The sequence below is a fragment of the Podarcis bocagei genome (assembly GCF_964188305.1).
Source record: "Podarcis bocagei genome assembly, chromosome: 13".
In the NCBI taxonomy this organism is placed as follows: Eukaryota; Metazoa; Chordata; class Lepidosauria; order Squamata; family Lacertidae; genus Podarcis; species Podarcis bocagei.
In genome coordinates this window covers 55,614,290-55,628,410 of record NC_138138.1, presented here as the reverse complement: position 1 = coordinate 55,628,410, position 14,121 = coordinate 55,614,290, and the positions used below count along the sequence as shown (strand labels likewise).

Here is a 14,121-nt window from a genome sequence, read left to right as displayed (position 1 = left end):
CAACAGCCTCAGCAGCCCGGAGCCAACCTGGTAGCGCAGTTGGCTCTGGCTGGCTTCAGGAGCTGCTCGCTGCCGTGGCGCCTGCCATTTTTCCTCGCCGGAAGTCCCCACATGATGTGTCTTGTGCGCAACCCATCACAAGGGGACATCCGGCGAGGAAAAATGGACCCCAGGCATATCCTTGCTCTCATAACTGAACTTTCGTTCTCACAGATACTAACAGCAGAAACAGGTCACAAAGACCTGAACCTATAATGGTCCAAAATGGCTTTGTAGGGAAGCCATCAGGAAATTAATCTAATCGGGGTTCACTCAGGGGGAAAGTGGTATCTCTCCTCCAGCCACATTTCTCCTTCCCCCAGATTTTAAAAACACACAACCATGCCTCCTCGCCAAAACATTTTGCCCCCCATCGTAAAAATTAAATGCATGCTATAGAAACACACCCAATTCCTGTCCCTCTGCCCCTAATAAAGCCCCTGTTTACCTTTGTCCAGTTTGCTGTACACGTGTTTGGGTAACTCTGGGCTGGATTCCACATTAGGGGGGTAGACATACAGAGCCTGACTCGGGGGCCCCGCAGATCCACGGGTCTCCACGGCTTCGCGGCAAACCGACAGGATGTTCCGCCGAAATTCCTGCACCTCGGGGTCCTTGACCAGCTCGAACTCGCAGATGGGCATCCCGATTGCAAACCCTGGGAGCAAAGTAGGGACACTTGACCATCAAGCCTTCTGGGTACCACTCGACTGACACCCCCCCCCTTGTCTAGTTTGGCCTCGGACTCACCAATTTCCCGGTTGAGGATCTTTTCCTCCCGGTTTCCCACTGGCTCAATGACCTTCAGGATGGGCTGGAAGAGACGGAGGTCGCAAAGGCGCCGGGACTCGTCGAAGAATTCTTCCCTCTCGGCTTCCTGCGTCACCCCTACGAAGATGTAGGAAGATTCCTCCTGGGTAGGGAAGCAAAGGCAGACACTGAACACCTCGCAGAGACCCATCTTCCCATGCACTTCCCATGCCTTCCCTAACCCAATCGTTTCCCAGATACATCGTCGGGGGTTAGACTAGATGGCCCCTGGGGGTCCCTTCCAACTCTACAATTCTGTGATTGTATGATTCTGCCATTCTATGTCTTCCTTCCTTCTTTGCTCATAGTGCTACAATGCAGGGTCGCCCAATGGTATTGATGTGGGGATAGGTTCAGGAAGAGCAGAAGGAAGTAACTTGGTCACACAGAACGCACCACTGGCTTACGGAACTCATTGCCACAAGGTGTGGCAATGGGCTTAAAAGGCAAAGGGACCCCTGACCATTAGGTCCAGTCGTGACCGACTCTGGGGTTGCGGCGCTCATCTCGCTTTACTGGCCGAGGGAGCCGGCGTACAGCTTCCGGGTCATGTGGCCAGCATGACTAAGCCACTTCTGGCGAACCAGAGCAGCGCACGGAAACACCGTTTACCTTCCCGCTGGAGTGGTACCTATTTATCTACTTGCAGTTTGAAGTGCTTTTGAACTGCTAGGTTGGCAGGAGCAGGGACCGAGCAACGGTATAGCTTCAAAAGGAAACTGATGGACGATATAGGAAAACATGGAATCCTTGGTCCATCTAGCTCAGTCTTGTCTACACTGAGTGGCAGAAGAGTCTCTCCCAGCCTTCGCTTATAACTTGAATCCGGTGGTTCGGGTCCTGACCTCCAGAGCAGCAGAAAACAAGTTTGTTCCATCTTCCATGTGACAACCCTTCAGGTATTTAGAGATGGCTATCCTATTATCTCTCAGTCTTCTCCCTTCTAAACACACCCAGCTCCCTCAACCGTTCCTCATCAGGCCTGGTTTCCAGACCCTTGATCATCTTGGTCGCCCTCCTCTGCACACCTTCCAGCTTGTCAATATTGTTCTTAAACTGAGGGGCCCAGAATTGCACACAGCACTCCCGGTGTGGTCTGACCAAGGCAGAATAGAGTGAAACTATTACTTCACTAAGATCCGTATAGTTAAAGCTATGGTTTTCCCAGTAGTGATGTATGGAAGTGAGAGCTGGACCATCAAGAAGGCTGATCGCCAAAGAATGGATGCTTTTGAATTCTGGTGCTGGAGGAGACTCTTGAGAGTCCCATGGACTGCAAGAAGATCAAACCTCTCCATTCTGAAGGAAATCAGCCCTGAGTGCTCACTGGAAGGACAGATCCTGCAGCTGAGGCTCCAAGACTTTGGCCACCTCATGAGAAGAGAAGACTCCCTGGAAAAGACCCTGATGTTGGGAAAGATGGAGGGCACAAGGAGAAGGGGAAAACAGAGGACGAGATGGTGGGACAGTGTTCTTGAAGCTACCAGCATGAGTTTGACCAAACTGCGGCAGGCAGTGGAAGACAGGAGTGCCTGGCGTGCTCTGGTCCAGGGGGTCACGAAGAGGCGGACACGACTAAACGACTAAACAACAACAACAATTACTTCACTTGGACACTGGACTTCTGTTGATGCCACCTAGAATTGCATCAGCCTTTTTTGCTGCTGCATCACACTGGGAACTCATTTTAATGTTGTGGACTACTAAGCCAGAGGTCCTTGCTCCTGGCTCGCTAATTCCCTCTCTTGCTGAAGCTTTCCCTCTTCCGGTTTTCCGTTGTCTTAGCTGCCCAGGGTCGGCTCACCTGCAGCAAGTGGAAAAGCGGGTATTTCCTGGCCTCCTTGAAAAGGTCGTGCTTGATGCCCAGGAGCGTGGCTTCGCGCAGGCACTCCAGCGTGACGATCATGCCGTTGGGGAGGCAGCAGTCCACCATGATCCGCGGGGGCATGAGGTGGAGCCCCCACAGCTCCCCGGACGAGGGGCGCGGCGGCATGGCTGCGAAGGGGGAGGAGCGCGACACGGTGCTAGAGTCAGGAGGCTAAAGCATCTTGTCTGCCTGAAGATGGGGAAGACACACAGAGAGAGGAGGGTTAGGATTTGCTGGCTCCTCCCCAGTGGGAGGCTGGGCTTCACATGCCCCACCCACTGACACACCCCTCCTCTTGCTATTGGCCACCCAAGATTATATAGATGCAGCCCCGCGAAAGAGGGTTTCAGCCTGTAAGGTCTCTGCCTACTGCACTGAAAAGATGGCACCTTGCGGATTCACCATTTGACTCAGATGGTAAGCCTTTCCCCAGTTTGGGGAACTGATCTGGCCCACGCGCCCGCCCACTCTTGCCTGACGACACCAGCAAACAGATTCACAGGTTTCCAGAGCCAACAAGGTTCATGACTTCCAGCAAAGCCTTGGCTAGAAGCAAGTCTCAGGGTTTTGTTTTAGCAGTATGGAGACTGCGTTGGATGGCAAATCTGTCATGGATGCTTTAGCTGAGATTTCTGTATTGCAGGGGGTTGGACTACATGATCCTTGGGAACTCTGCAATTCTATGAGTCTCTCTCTCTCTCTCTCTCTCTCTCTCTCTCTCTCTCTCTCTCTCTCTCACACACACACACACACACACACACACACACAATGCTGGACTAAAACAAAAAGAAACTGCCTGATCTAGCAGCGCTTTATGCATCCGTTCAAATGTGCAATACTCAACCTTCCTTAGAAGATATTTTACAGAGAAGTTGGATGGCCATTCGTCAGATTCTTTAGCCATGATTTCTGCATTGCAGGGGGCCGAGCTAGATAGCCCTTCCTTAGGTTCGCTTCCTCTACAATTCTATGATTCTATGCTAGCAAGGTAATACCACAGGTTTGTTTATTAAAATGCGCAACCTCTGGGAGGACGTATTTAAAAAAAACAAAACGTGTTTTAAAATACAGCCAGGTTAAATCTGACCCTGAGAAGATTAACTCCCTGCCACAACTTAAATAAACAAATCCCTGCAATGCTCCCGGAAAATGTTCAGAGCGGGACTTTGGTGAATCTCCAGAAGGAGATTCTGTTGTTGTGAAGCGGCAAAGGTGGGCAACGTTGCTTTGGAGACCTCCAGTCCAAGCCGCTTTGCTCTACAACTCTCTTCAGCCTTCCCAGCTGGTGGGTGGGAGTTGTAGCCCAAAGCAGCTGGGGGGCACCAGGTTGGAGGAAGCAAGAATACAGTACAGTGGTACCCCGCAAGACGAATGCCTCGCAAGACGGAAAACCCGCAAGACGAAAGGGTTTTCTGTTTTGGAGGCGCTTCGCAAGACGAATTTCCCTATGGGCTTGCATCGCAAGACGAAAGCCCATAGGGAAATGCTGGCGGTCGGGAGCAAAGACTTTCGCCCACAGCCGGCCTTCAGAAGAGGACCTCTTCTGAAGGCCGGCGGGGGGCAAAAGTCTTTGCTCCCCCCGCCTGCCTCCCCCCCCCGCCTGCCCCGGGCGATCTTAAAATGCTGGCGGGCGGGAGCGAAGCGTTCGCTGCCGACCCCCAGCATTTTAAAATCTCCAAGGGACAGCAGAGAAGTCTCTGTCCCGGGGAGATCTTAAAATGCTGGGGGTCGGGAGCGTTCGCTGCCGACCCCCAGCAATTTAAAACGCTGTTCCGAAGCGGGGGGCGGGAACATCTGCCCCATCCGCCCCACTTCGGAACGATGTTCCGAAGGGGGGAGGGGGGGCGGGAACAGCTGCCCCAGCCGCCCCCCTTCGGAACGATGTTCCGAAGGGGGGAGGGGGGGCGGGAACAGCTGCCCCATCCGCCCCACTTCGGAACGATGTTCCGAAGGGGGGCGGGGGGCGGGAACAGCTGCCCCATCCGCCCCACTTCGGAACGATGTTCCGAAGGGGGGAGGGGGGCGGGAACAGCTGCCCCAGCTGCCGGGCTTCGTAGCGCTGCTGCGAAGCCGGGCGGGGGGGGGCGGGAACACCTTCTGAAGGCGGGCAGGGGGCGAAAGTCTTTGCTCCCCCCTGCCTGCCTTCCCAGGGGCTTTTAAATCGCCCCGGACAGCGGAGAAGTCCTCCGCTGTCCGGGGCGATTTTAAAATGCCGCCCGCCAGCATTTTAAGATCCCCCGGACAGCGGAGAAGTCCTCCGCTGTCCCAGGGTTTTTTAAAATGCTGGGGGTGGGAAGAAAAGCCCTTGTCCCCCCCCCAGCCTTCAGAAGAGGTCCGGGGACAGACTGTCCCCGGACCTGGCCTGAAGGTGGTTTCCCTAGGAACGCATTAATTGATTTTCAATGCATTCCTATGGGAAACCGTGCATCGCAAGACGAAAAACCCGCAAGACGAAGAGAATTGCGGAACGAATTAATTTCGTCTTGCGAGGCACCACTGTATCAGCTTTCTTGCACAAGTCATTCCCAAGAGGTTTGCATATGATAAATCTCTCTCCCTCACACAACTGTATTCCATAGCATTACCAGTGGCGTAGCGTGGGGGGTGCAGGGGGGGCCGGCCGCACCAGGCGCAACACCTGGGGGTTAGGGTTAGGGTGCGCAAATCCACGGTTTAGGGGGCGCAAATCCACGGGTTAGGGGGCGCAAATTACTTGCCTTGCCCCGGGTGCTGACAACCCACGCTACGCCACTGAGCATTACACACACCAATATGCATATAAACACACAGACACATTCGACCTTACATTATACAAAGACGGTGACACTTTAGAAGGATGCTGCTACGAAAATTCTACACCGTCCAGTTCTCCGAGAGCAAATCTGATCATTCAGCTTTCCAGACAAGAGTCTCCCCACCCCCTCCAATTAAAAAAAGAAAACCCCACACCCCCCAAACCCGGTCAATAGCCATCAAACCTATTTTCCCCCCCACGTCCATGGAGGTGAGTCTTTTAAGCGCATCCCTTCCAAGGATCCTGCCACCCCCCCATGTGCGTCATCACCCCCTTGAGGCTGCTTACTCTAGAGCAACGGGTAGGAAATCGGTGGGGTTGAGGGTTTTCAGGGTTCTTTTCTCCCCCTTGTGCAAATGTGGGGTGTTTTTTTTCCGTGTGTGTGTGTGTGTGTGTGTGTGTGTGTGTGTGTGTAAGGATCCAACAGTTTCCTTAGGAATGCATCGCAAGGCTTCCGTTGTCGGCTGGTCTGAGCCTCATGGCTGTCTCTCTTCTATGCCAGCCAACCATTTTCCTCCCTTCCTGCAGTCAAAAACTGTTGCAAAAAATAATAAAAAATAGAATTAATCATAATCAAAGAGACTCTAAGGGAAGGAAGGCTCTTGAATGGGGGGGGAGAGAGAATGAATATCCCCCCCATCATATCTGAAACATCTAAATGTGTATCTGAAACATCTGGTGGGGTGAGACACCCCCCACCTTTCCATGAGCAAACCCCCCCTCCAGCCCCCATAAACTCAAGGAAACGGTTCTGTGTCTAGATTCTAGAAAGGAAGTGGGGTGCTGCTGTTGTGGTTGGGTTTGACGCATGCTTTGGCAAAGGGGGGGTGGGTTTGGATATTTCCTAGTGAAGACAGGAAAATAAAAACCCGAGCCCTCCTCGCTTTTGCCAGCTGGAGTCCCCAAAGGAACGAAGCAGGTAGCCCCCATCAATATATTCCTTTTCCTCCCCCCCCCCTCCGCCGCCGGCAACTTGGTCTACGTTATCCCCACCACTGGAAAAGGGGGTTTTGTAACAAAAGAAAGCGACTTACGTGTCTCCGGGTCCTTGAATCAGAAGAGAAGGCAAGATTAGGTCTTGGTTTTGAAGGATGCAGGGGCTCTTCCTCCTTCCGCAGCCCACCCCCCCCCCACCGCGAAAGAGCCTTCTCCCTCCCCTACTGCTGTGACCATCGGGTCCCATTCCTCTCTCCCCCGCCTCCCCCTTTCCAGCGGCCAGAGAGAGCTTTTGCAAGCCGCGTATCCGGCATGGAAAAGCACGGATTTCCGTTGGATCCGGGGTTTCTCACACAGCTGGGAGGGGAACGGGGGAAAGGGAGAGAGAATTGGTTATCTAAAATATATATTTTTTAAACCCACCTCTTGCAACACCCGAATTCCAGCAGCAAAGAGGGCGCATCTCTTCCCCCCCCCCCATCCAACACCCCCATTCATCCCAATGTCAGCCAGGAAGGGACAATTTTTTGGGAGATGGAGGGGTGTGTGTGTTTATTCCCCCCCTTTCTTTCCAGGAAAGGTGGGGGTGGGGAATGAATGAGAGAGAAAAAGGATGGCTGCAATTTTTTAAACCTGCCCTAAAGATAGGAAAATGTGGGGAGAGGGGAGAGAGCAAGGAGAAAATGGAATCATTGCCGCTTGCGTAAATTGATACAGACGTTTGCACAAAAGGGGCTCAGTTGTGGTGGTGGTTACGGGGGTGTTTGTGTGTGATTCCGCAGTATGTTTTGAGATACTAATTTGGGCGTCGCGTGCAAAGCTCAGACGGGGAGAGCTTTCCTGGAACGTTCGTTGGTATGGCATCCTTTGTCAACCTCCAGATGTGCAGGACCACCAGCCCCAGCACATCTGGAGGGCACCAGGTTGGCAAGCGCAGCCATCTGTTGCCATCCCAGCATCATTCATCAGGTCTAACCCCAGACAAGATCAAATCCGCCTTCATTCCCCTGGAGCAGCCTTGGACGGTTGCTACCTCTCAGACTCACCTACCACCCAGGGGGGGTTGTGATGGTGACATGAGGGGGGTGAACTTGAGATGTCCACAAGGACCAGAACCTCCAGGTGCTTCTTATATGAGCCGGCATTCCTTTATTACATAGACAGCGGAAGGACAATTCTCAAGACAACCCTGGTCACAAGCCTGGCAAATCTGTAACGACACTTAAGAATCAGATAATGCTAATGTTCTTTACTTGGGCTTTGTTATTTTGACTGACGCGCAACTGTACTCATTCTAAGTGCTTTTCGTTTTACAGGTTTCGTTTTTCATCTTTCAATGTTCATCTGTTGTTATAGCTTTGTTCTCTCTGTTTTGTATGCATTATAAAATGATTTTGAGGGGTTTTTTTTATAAAAACAAAAGAAAAGTGCTAATTTCTAACACTCTTTCAGGAGGCAGCCCTCCCTGGAGATGCTGTTGGGGAAGCTCTGCCACCTAGCTGTGGCCTTTCCCTGCAAGTTTTGCAGCTGTGGTTGTAAAGATGTGGCAGGCACCAGGCCCTGGTGGCTGGTGCCCATTGAGGCTGGTAGGGTGGGAGGCAGGGTGGCGCTAAAGCCAATGACAGCCCAAACTACCCCCTTAAAAAGTAAAGGTAAAGGGACCCCTGACCATTAGGTCCAGTCGTGGCCAACTCTGGGGTTGCGGCGCTCATCTCGCTTTATTGGCCAAGGGAGCCGGCGTACAGCTTCTGGGTCATGTGGCCGGCATGACTAAGCCACTTCTGGCGAACCAGAGCAGCGCATGGAAACGCCGTTTACCTTCCCGCCAGAGTGGTACCTATCTATCTACTTGTACTTTGACGTGCTTTCGAACTGCTAGGTTGGCAGGAGCAGGGACTGAGCAATGGGAGCTCACCCCGTCGCGGGGATTCGAACTGCTGACCTTCTGATCGGCAAGTCCTAGGCTCTGTGGTTTAACCCACAGTGCCACCTGCGTCAACTACGCCCTTGCTGGGTGTAAATAAGAAGGCAGGCAGGCAGGCTGGGGCTGGGGCAGGCTGAGGTTAGTGGGGCAGTGCTCCCTTGGCCTGAATGGTCCAGACTCCAGTGACTGGGACCCCAGCCCTGGGCATAACCCTTATATTCCAAAGCAAAGGAGAAAAGGGATGGGAGCGTTGGTTTAACCTCAGCATTGTAGTATAAACACCAACAACTGGGAAACACTGGCCTGCGAACGCTCCAGTTGGAGAACAGCCTTTACCAAAGGTGTCGTGGGCTTTGAAGACACTCGGACTCAGGACGCAAGGGAGAAACGTGCTACGAGGAAGGCACGCTTGGCAAATCCACACCGTGATTGACTCCCGCCTGGAAACCAATGTCCCCACTGTGGAAGGATGTGTGGGTCCAGAATTGGCCCCCACAGTCACTTATGGACTCATTGTTAAAACCGTGTTTATGGAAGACAATGCTACGAGTGATTGCCAAAGAAGAAAAAGTATGATGATGATGATGATGATGATGTTAACTCTCCCTTGTCTGATAATGAACTGCATGTGTGTTTCATTCTGCTCCAGCCAACCCACGCAGGCCCCAATTGGTTCTCCTCCTAGAGCAGCCTCCCTCTCAACATGGTGCCTGCCAGATGTTTTAGATGGCAACTCCCGGCAACCACACACTGGTGTTTGATGGGAGTTGTCCAAACCAGCTGGAGGGCACATGGTTGGAGAAGGCTGCAATCAAGGCATGGGGGGCAGCGGGGGGGGGGTGTGCAGAATAAAGCTGGATGTGTCTAAGGAGGGTATTGGCAAGCTGGAGGAGAAACCTGGAGAAGAGGAGACTGAGAAGTGAGCCATCTGAAGGGCTGTGACATGGATGATGGAGCAAGTTTGCCTTCCGCTGCTCTGGAGGGGAAGACCCAGAACAATGGATTCAAATGACAAGAAAGGAAATTCCGACTAAACATTAGGAGGAACTTCCTGGCAGTAAGAGCCCTTCAGCACTGGAAGGGGTTCCCTCATAAGTTGGTGGGCTCTCCTCCACTGGAGGTTTTTCAACAGAGGTTGGATGGCCCTCTGCCAGCGATTCTTTAGCAGTGATTCTTGCATTGCAGGAAGTTGGCCTATTAGATGGTTCCTTCTAATGCAACAGATCTAAGATTTTAAGATGTACGGGTTATGCAGCCACAGCAGTGACCGGAGGAGGAATGACCGCTGGGAGGAGCAAAGGGAGAAGAGACAGCATGGGGCAGCTGCAGCAGCGCAGCTGGACGCCTTCATCTGCCCCGGCTGCAACAAGACATGTCTCTCCACAGCAGCCACTACAGTGGTACCTCGGGTTAAGTACTTAATTCGTTCTGGAGGTCCGTTCTTAACCTGAAACTGTTCTTAACCTGAAGCACCACTTCAGCTAATGGGGCCTCCTGCTGCTGCCGCGCCGCCGGAGCACGATTTCTGTTCTCATCCTGAAGCAAAGTTCTTAACCTGAAGCACTATTTCTGTGTTAGCAGAGTCTGTAACCTGAAGCGTATGTAACCCGAGGTACCACTGTATTCAGAAGCATACTGTCTCGAATCCATCTCATTGCTGATTTTCTGCCCTCTTAACACATTTTTCTTTGCCTGGTCTGGCCGTTGCTTGATTTTGTCTCCCTCTCCATAATTTAGGCATCAGCCTGCCGGTTTTGGATTGTGCAGTGACGTTTCAAATTTTGTTTCAATCCCAGTTGTTTGTTGCCACGATGGGTGCTTTTGTTTGAAGTGGAAAAGGTGGGGAAGAACTTTTTTTTAAAAAAAACACACCCAAATAAAGACAGAAGTCCAGGTCTGTCTGAATACCTCACATTAATAAATAAATCCTCATGCACAAGACCAATGCTCATTACCATATGGAAAAGAAAATGGGGGGGGGGGAGAAGCGGAATGCTGCAGGGATGGACTGGCCTCATTCAAGGCAGCCGGCCACGAAAACAAGCATTTCTCAACATCTAGACCAGGGCATCTGTCTGGAACACACAAGTGGCTGGAGCCAAACGCTGAGTCACCCCCTAAAAATGCTGCATGAACTTCAAGCTATTGGGTTAAAAAAAAATTAAAGAGAAAAGAGAGAAAAAGAAATATCCTTCCCCCACAACCCCCACCCCCAAAAAATCAGGGCCTGCCTTTTTTTCCTTTCACAAATCGAAAGAATCCTTTTTGTTCTTTGAGAATAAAATGCCTCAGCAATTTATCCAAGATATTTGACATAGTTGAAGGAAAGAGGGGAGACGGAGGAACATGAATAGAAGGGGGGGGGGAGAGAGAAGGCAGGTCCTGTTAGCTAACTATTTTGGGTGTCTCTTTTGTAGAAGTCACTTTCAAGTTCTTGCCTCCTAGCCAAAAAAGCATGTTGTGCCCAGTCATGTATATTAAATCAGTGTGAGAATCCCATGCCAACTTCCTATTTCTGAGCCATGGCATGCGTGGGATGGGAAGCCAGGAAGTGGCTCCCCTTCCCCCTTTCTATTCCTGTCTCTGTCATAGGTGACCTTGGGCAAGACGCCACTTCCCTCAGCACTGTGGTTTGCGTCTTCCTCTCCCAGCGTCTCAGACGAAAGCCTTCAAGGGCACGAAGAGGCAGCCGAGAGAGACAAAGGGGTGGATGGAGGCAGCAAAGAGCTGGTGGCTCCTCCTCGGGTCAAAAAAACTTAGCCACTCTCCTCCAGAAGCCACTGGGCGGGCAAGAAGCAAGAGTCCAGAGACAGGAAGCCACGCCAAAGAAAGACTTGAGTGGCGGCCCGCCCACCTGCCGTTCATCTGTCATTCTGTCCCACGACACAGGCACACCCTGAAACGTGAAATGGCACTCCAGGCCACAGCCAGTTTAACTGAAAGGTACTGATAAACTAATCCATAGAGAGAATATATGCTGTGGGGGCAGGCATCTTAATTATGCTCCATGCACCGTGTAATCTCCACCAAGAATAAGAAAGAATATTATGAAAATGGTATACAGGTGGTACATGACCCCAGTCAAGCTTGCAAAAATCTATCATTTTCCCGATAATAAATGTTGGAAATGTAAAGAAACTGTTGTTTTCTGCTGCTCCAGAGAAGCGGACACGGAGCAATGGATCCAAACTACAAGAAAGAAGATTCCACCTAAACATTAGGAAGAACTTCCTGACAGGAAGAGCTGTTCGACAGTGGAATTTGCTGCCAAGGAGTGTGGTGGAGTCTCCTACTTTGGAGGTCTTTAAGCAGAGGCTTGACAACCATATGTCAGGAGTGCTCTGGTGGTGTTTCCTGCTTGGCAGGGGGTTGGACTCGATGGCCCTTGTGGTCTCTTCCAACTCTAGGATTCTATGATTCTATGAAGGTACATTCTTTCACCTTTGGTGGACGTGCCCAAGGATTAAGGATTTCTGGGAGATGATATATAATGAACTGAAAAAGGTATTTAAATATACCTTCTTGAAGAAACCAGAGGCCTTTCTCCTAGGCATAGTCGGCCAATTGGTGCCAAAGAAGGACAGAACTTTTTTTATGTATGCCACAACAGCAGCAAGAATACTCATTGCAAAGTATTGGAAGACACAAGATCTACCCACCCTGGAAGAATGGCAGATGAAGGTGATGGACTACATGGAACTGGCAGAAATGACTGGCAGAATCCAAGACCAGGGAGAAGAGTCGGTGGAAGAAGATTGGAAGAAATTTAAAGACTATCTACAGAAATATTGTAAAATTAATGAATGTTAGAATGATGTTGGATAGAAATTAAGTGGTTTTCAGCTGTAATACTATAAGGGTATATGAAAAATGGATTATTAATAGGCAAAAATTTAACGTTACAATATTTTAAGATCAATGATTAGGATAAACAAAGAGGGTAAGGATTTGCTGAACCAACAAACTGAACTGGAATACAAAAAAGGGAGGCGTGAGGAGGTCCGGGAAATAAGCTAATGAAAAATAAGTAATGGAAAGAATGAGTTGTTTTTAACTATTTTTATTTTGTATTTATTTATTTTTTACTTTGTAATACTTTGAAAATTTTAATAAATATCTTATAATCTCCACGAAGAATAAATGCCCCAAGTCTGCAAAACAGCAGGAAAGTCACATTCCCTGATCTGAATAAATTATGCAAATTAAGCGAGCGGCTTAGTTTTTCCATACTTTTAGCCAACGTCAGTGAGACATTTTCAAATGATCTGATTATCCCCTTTTTGCAAGGAAGACTCGAGGAAGGGAGAGCGGAAAGACATGGAGAAACTCGGAAGGTGTTCTCGAAAGCAAAGAGGAATAGAAACAAACCCCAGCTGAATCAGGGTGCCCTGGGAGTGTTTTGGTGCTTCCCTGAGAGAGGAGGGATCTCTTTGAGGCCCCCGCAAGCTGAAGTAGGGAACGCTCCCTCCCTCTGAAACCTTGTGGTGCTTTGCTCGCTCAGTCACAACAAAGAAACCCTGCTATTTTTTGCAAAAAGCAAAACCAAGCTTACAGAATACACCCTTGGTTGAGAGGGAGGAATTGTCCAAGGTGACTGACAGGTCTAACTTTTAATCAGAGGCAATTATTTTATCAGGAATCCCCAGTCACAGTGCTTTTTGGGGAAGGATGCTGACTCAAACAAATGTTTGTCTCACGTGCACACTGCTCTTTGGCTAGCTCTGCCTCTCCCGAGTTCTCAGGTCTAATCCAGCAGGGCCTTCCTTAAATTCCAATCACTGGGTGAAAGGAGAGTAAATGAAGGAGTTACTTATGCAGCAAAACTGATCAAGATATGGCTCACTAGCTACATGTACCTGGACCACTTAAACCACACTTGGATTCTGGAACTTTCTATCAGCTGTTAAGTGACAGCTAGAAGCAGGTGGAGTTCTGAATCTTGGCACATGGCTAGTGCCACCCCACTGTGAAGCTATAGAGAGGAGGTGTGAAGCTATTAGCACATTGATTGTTCCTTCCAACCTTTCCTCTCTACTAGCTAGAATGATGTTCAGCGAGTTCAGAGAATAGAGGATTCCATTTAATGGTAAATTCCTTTGCTGAACAAGCTGTTCGGGTGCTTTTATTGTTAAATTAATTTTTGTCGGTACTGCTACTACCATTGTATTTCTATTGCCTTTTACCCTAGCCTCCCTCCCAGGACTTAAATTGATAATTGTTCTCCCGTATTTTATCTCCAAAGGAAACCTGCGAGGTAGTCTGAATCAAGGCCGCCCAGTGAACTACAGGGCTGAATGGCAATTTGTGTCTGGGTTGCCTACAGCCGGGCTGGTTCCAGACCACACTCTAACCACTCTACCACATTGCTCTGAGCTCTATAAATGAGAACGAAGGGGAAATTGAAGAATATGTGTATACAGTGCATATCTCAAGGAAACTATAGTTTCTAATTATCCTCTTCCTCTTCCTACAGCCCAGAGTTTCTCTCTTTCGATTTCTTACAGCAAAGTTAAAAGAACAAATCCGCCAAACGACAGGTAGAAGAACAACAATGCAATGCACACTTCAGTGTAAAAGGTAAAGGTACCCCTGCCCGTACAGTCCAGTCATGTCCGACTCTAGGGTTGTGCGCCCATCGCACTTAAGAGACCGGGGGCCAGCGCTGTCCGGAGACACTTCGGGGCCACGTGGCCAGCGTGACGAAGCTGCTCTGGCGAGCCGGCACCAGCGCAGCACACGGAAACGCCGTTT

At 50.2% G+C, this 14,121-nt stretch overlaps 1 protein-coding gene and 1 long non-coding RNA gene across 5 annotated transcripts in view; one reads left to right on the top strand and one right to left on the bottom strand.

Moving 5' to 3' along the window:
- LOC308572012 (phosphatidylinositol 4,5-bisphosphate 3-kinase catalytic subunit alpha isoform-like) overlaps positions 1-8,171 on the bottom strand; it is a 36,946-nt gene extending 28,775 nt beyond the window's left edge. For 2 of the 4 annotated variants that reach the window (XM_081167762.1, XM_081167765.1), the window contains exons 1-5: positions 6,545-7,466; positions 5,799-6,045; positions 2,654-2,905; positions 790-952; positions 488-697 (exon numbers count right to left, since the gene is read on the bottom strand). In XM_081167762.1, coding sequence (XP_081023888.1) covers positions 488-697; positions 790-952; positions 2,654-2,842 — 562 coding nt within the window. In that variant the 5' untranslated portion in view covers positions 2,843-2,905; positions 5,799-6,045; positions 6,545-7,466. Of the gene's footprint in view, positions 1-487; positions 698-789; positions 953-2,653; positions 2,906-3,560; positions 3,784-5,798; positions 6,046-6,544; positions 7,467-7,492 lie in introns of those variants that run through there. The other 2 variants (XM_081167763.1, XM_081167764.1) reach the window with 2 other exon arrangements.
- A 4,897-nt stretch (positions 8,172-13,068) lies between these two features.
- On the top strand, positions 13,069-13,842 carry LOC308572316. The gene is made up of 2 exons (XR_014001707.1): positions 13,069-13,486; positions 13,613-13,842. It is a non-coding gene; the product is annotated as an uncharacterized lncRNA (long non-coding RNA).
- The last annotated feature ends 279 nt before the right edge of the window (positions 13,843-14,121 follow it).